At 46.3% G+C, this 4,533-nt stretch overlaps 1 protein-coding gene across 1 annotated transcript; it reads right to left on the bottom strand.

Annotated features, from left to right (window-relative positions):
• Positions 1-240: 240 nt before the first annotated feature.
• Positions 241-3,342, bottom strand: GJA8 (gap junction protein alpha 8). The gene has a single exon (XM_005236050.3). It carries the CDS (start codon positions 3,336-3,338, stop codon positions 2,142-2,144), a length of 1,197 nt encoding a protein of 398 aa, XP_005236107.2. The 5' UTR covers positions 3,339-3,342; the 3' UTR covers positions 241-2,141.
• Between the last annotated feature and the right edge of the window lie 1,191 nt (positions 3,343-4,533).

Genomic DNA, 4,533 nt, shown 5'->3' with positions numbered 1-4,533 from the left:
AGCAGTAGCCTCCAATTCTCTGCGTGTTCCTTCACATGTGTTGTTTTGCCACATTCCTTCCCAAAACTGAGGAGGTACCTTCCAGTCTTCCTTCACAAGGAAGGACGATCTAACAGCCTTTGTCCAGGAGCAAAGATTTTGACCTCAGGCTGCAAACCTTAGGAAAATACACAGGCCCAAGAGGAGCAAAAGGATTAATAGTGTTAAAAAAAAAAAAAAATGTGGCATCGCTATGGCGCTGAAGAATTCCAATGCACCCTACAAACTTTCTACATATGTACAGCTTACATCACTCGGCAGTGAAGTCCAGCCACCTCTGCACTCTACAGGGCAGCTGCGTAACAAGGCAGGGGCACTGCACTGTGGTCAGACCCGCGAGTGACAGAACTGACTGTACTGGTGGCTGCCTGGACTGGGACGTGGGGCAGCAGGGCTGGAGGTGTCAGCCCAAGCCTACCCAGAGCTCTCAGACACCCATTTGACCTCCGTGGGCTTTGAGTCAGCCCTGCTACAATGGGAGACCACAAGGGGTCTTTTCTAGCTGGTGGCGGGATGAGTTTTATGCATTATGCCAAAGACCTTTTTTTCCCTGACCTGGATTAGAGCCTGCTCAGGGAACAATGGGATGGGCTGCAGCCCAGCAGAAAGAATTCGCTGAGCTGGCAGGGGCTGAGGTTTGCAGAGCAGAGCAGATGAGAGTGCATACCTGCACTTTCCTGGCATGAGGCTCAGTTTTGGGGGAACATAGCTGTTAACCTGAAGCTTTTGAACGCATTGCTGCACTGTCCCAGCCGAAAGGTGCTGCTGTAGTCCTAAAATTGGAAATGCACAGACATTTAAACATTCTGCCTTTTGTAAAAAAGATTTTTGCTGAGGCTCCGAGAGTTCTGTACAGATCTGTTGGCACGAAAGGTCTAAATAATCTTTTGCAAGGCCTTGTTTTACTCGAGGCTTTGGCATTTAATAGAGAAGTAGACCACTGGCTGGCTCCCGTCTGTCAAATTTAAAACAAAGGTTGTCAAAAGACTATTATATCAGACTTTTCAAACTTGAACAACCCGTTTTGTATTTAGAGGTTTAAATAGTCACATAGTTCCCCAGAGCCCTGGTTTAAGTTCATGGGTGCCTTCAGGACTCTCTACCTGAGATTTGCTGAGTGCCTGTAAGTCTGGGTGCTCCAGGAACTGAGCACATGTCAGGATCATGCCATGAAGGCTTATACTTGGTTTCATGCTCTGGGGGCTGTGGCTGTTTCCTCCTTTCACAGAAGTCTCCCCACGCTTGCTTTGCTAAATTGAGTTTCAGATCTTTAAGTCACAAGACTACAAGTAAAAAATATCACTTGAATTATTCTTTCTGGTGCTCGGAAATAGGCTCAGGGCTGGATGACCCTCTTGGGAACAAATAACCCATCTGTGGTCATCTGCTAAATCCGAGTAGAGAGCTACTGTTAACCTTGCCTACTGTCAATGTCACTTGAAGAGCAGAAATATTTTTGGCAAAGGGAAAATATGTTTTACCTAACTCAGATTTGCATTCGCAGAGAAACTGGGGATGTTTGGGCTTTTATTTTCTGAATAGGGAGGGGGAATAGTGCTTGCTATTTCAGCACGTTGATGCGAAGCACAGAATTAATTTTGTGAATTAAATAACTGCAATTCCGTGCCAACAGTTAAGGGGAGATCTGCTCAGCATGCCATAGGTGGAAACAGGAAAAGAAATACTAGATACAGTTGTTAATCAGTCTTCCCCCTCGCTGGCTGAAGAGACAGATCCTCCCCGCGTTCCTAGAGAAATGTGGAACACAAAGCTTCCAGTAAATACGTTCACAGTGGTGACATTTGGGTTTCACTGCCATGTTAGGTTTTAAAAGACATCAGTTATGTGTACAGTGTAGATATTACTGTAAGAAGTGATCTGGCATGTGGAAACAGGGAAAAATGTTCCTTTTCAAATGGAACATACAGGGCAAATAAGGCACAGTTACCGTGATAGGACCTTTCCAGCTGAGAATGTCAAGAGGAAATACTATTCAAATGGCCATTTTAGCACTTTGCCTAAAAATATCTTTTGATTCTTTCTCTATCTCTCCTTTTCTCTTCAACCTTTTCCTTTCCATGTGCTCCCTGTATCCTGCACCTTCATACAGTCAAATCATCCGACCTGGCCCGGCTGCTGGCTTTACTTAGCCTGCTGAGGGGTCTCATATCAGTGGCAAGTTCAGCAGGTGCTGAAGGCCCTTCAATTTCATCGCTCACCGCCTCCTCTTCTTTCTTCACCCCTGGCTCTTCCTGAGGTCTTGGCTGCTCTTCTCGTTCCTCCTTCTCCCCTGCTCTTACCTTCTCCTCTTCTGGTTCCTTCGCTTGTGCATACGATGGTAACCTCTCATCGAATGCTCTGGAGAGATCTTCCAATGGTCCCATCCCAATCTTCTCCTCAAACTCGTTGAAGGCTGATGGAAGGGGACTGGGCTCAACCCCTACTTCTGTGAGAGGGAAATAGTGCGACACCGGCTTCTCTTCTTCCAGCAGCTTGTAGCCTTTGGCCTTCGGGATGGAGGTGACTGCGATGGCATGGAGGGGCTTCTCTGGGACCTCCCCCAGCTGTTCCTCTGCTGGTCTTCTCAGGGCCCTCCGGATCCTTTTCATGATCAAGTGACTGATCTCCACCAGGTTGAGGAAGAGGGACACGGAAGCCACCACCAGCATGAACATGATAAAGATGGTCTTCTCTGTGGGCCTGGAGACAAAACAGTCCACAAGATTGGGACAGGGCCACCGCCCGCAGCGGTACAGGGGGAGAATTCGGAAGCCATAGAGGAAGTACTGACCGACTATGAATCCCACCTCAAAGAGGGTTTTGAAAATGATGTGGAAGATGTACGTTCTCAGGAGGGTACCCTCCAGGCGAAACTTCTTGGTCCCGTCAGGGTTGTTGCCTTTGTTTTGATTTGGAGCCAGGGGCAGCTTCTCTTCATCCACCTCAGCTTGCTGACGCCTCTCGGCTTCCTCCCTCTCTCTCCTCTTCTCCTCCATGCGGACATGGTGCACCGCATGCCCAAAGTACATTAGCGAAGGCGTGGACACAAAGATGATCTGCAGGACCCAGAGGCGGATGTGGGAGATGGGGAAGGCCTCATCGTAGCAGACATTCTCGCAACCAGGTTGCTGGGTGTTGCACACAAAGTCTGACTGTTCGTCTCCCCACACTAGCTCAGCAGCTGTTCCCAGGATCAGGATGCGGAAAATGAAGAGCACTGTGAGCCAGACTCTCCCGATGACAGTGGATTGCTCGTTCACCTGCTCTAAAATGTTCCCCAAGAAACTCCAGTCACCCATTTCTTACTGTCTAAGGAAAGAAAACAGAAACAGAATGACCACAAATTACGCTAAATTTAAAAGACTTCAGGTTTTCCCACTGATGCCTTTTGTTGCTTTCAACCAGTATTTCCCTAATACAGTTTGAGAACAGAAAGAAGGTTGCTCGCTTATTTGCCTGATCACAATGATTTATTAGCAGGAGGAGAGCTGGGAAGCCAGAGCAAACTGCTTGCTAAATTCTTTCTTCCCTGGCTCTAAATGGGCAATTACTTTTCAGCCGGGGGAGTATATTTATCTCCTTTTCCAGGTGAGAGTCTTCTGTAGTGCCTTGTAGGCTCAGTTGCTTGAGCCTGCTTAGATTTTGTACACGTACAAACACTCACCAGCAGTACAGTGGAACAGATTTATCAGCATGCGGCTGCAGCGGTTAGAAAACAGAGGGAAGCTTTCAAGCACCCAAACTCTGCTGCACCAAAACCACACACGGGTCAAACAGATCTTGAATTGGTGCCCATCCTACACCTACACCAACCTGAATTCTCTCTAGGTTGCATATATTAATTCTGCATTAGAAATCATTCTGTTGGGCAAGAATAGCAATTACAACACCATTACGATGTTAGCAATAACGTATAAGCTTCATAACTACCATATATACTAGTTTTGCTATATAGCATGCATTATATACAATATAATTATTAGGTGGTGTTGGGGCTATTCTTTTATCCTCTTCTGAAGTCAGTTGCCACACTGACATTGGAACCAACCTGGAGAAAAACACAAAGGTCTATAACCGGGACCTGAAATACTATTTTCTCTCTCTAAAATGTCAGTGCTGCTACCTCCGGCTCACACAGAGCTGGATGCCAGCTGCAGATACCCTATTGGAAAGCTACGAAAGTAGTCCATTTTCAAGTAATGCACATCAAACATTAGATCTGTCATTATTTTTGCATGACAAGTTATTATGGTGAGGCCAGGACTTCATCCCACGTATCCTAAACTTCCCACTATGTAATTTTAGGCAAGGGAAGATATACAAATGAGGGAAATAAAGGGGAAACTTGTTTGGGATGGGCTTATTTAACATATTACAGCAGTCTGAAGCCTCTGAGGAATATGACAGTGATCCAGAAAGACTGACTTGTGGACCACGAAAGGTGAAACAGTGAAACATTATTCATAAAATAGCTCTTCACAGGGACCTGGAAGT

Source organism: Falco peregrinus, chromosome 4, assembly GCF_023634155.1.
Source record: "Falco peregrinus isolate bFalPer1 chromosome 4, bFalPer1.pri, whole genome shotgun sequence".
Classification (NCBI taxonomy): Eukaryota; Metazoa; Chordata; class Aves; order Falconiformes; family Falconidae; genus Falco; species Falco peregrinus.
Note: the sequence above shows the minus strand (reverse complement) of the source record. Positions and strands in the feature narration are given on the sequence as shown.

Bases quoted from the DNA above. Each gene is read 5' to 3' on its own strand.
- GJA8 (XM_005236050.3), bottom strand. From the start codon at position 3,338: ATGGGTGACTGGAGTTTCTTGGGGAACATTTTAGAGCAGGTGAACGAG.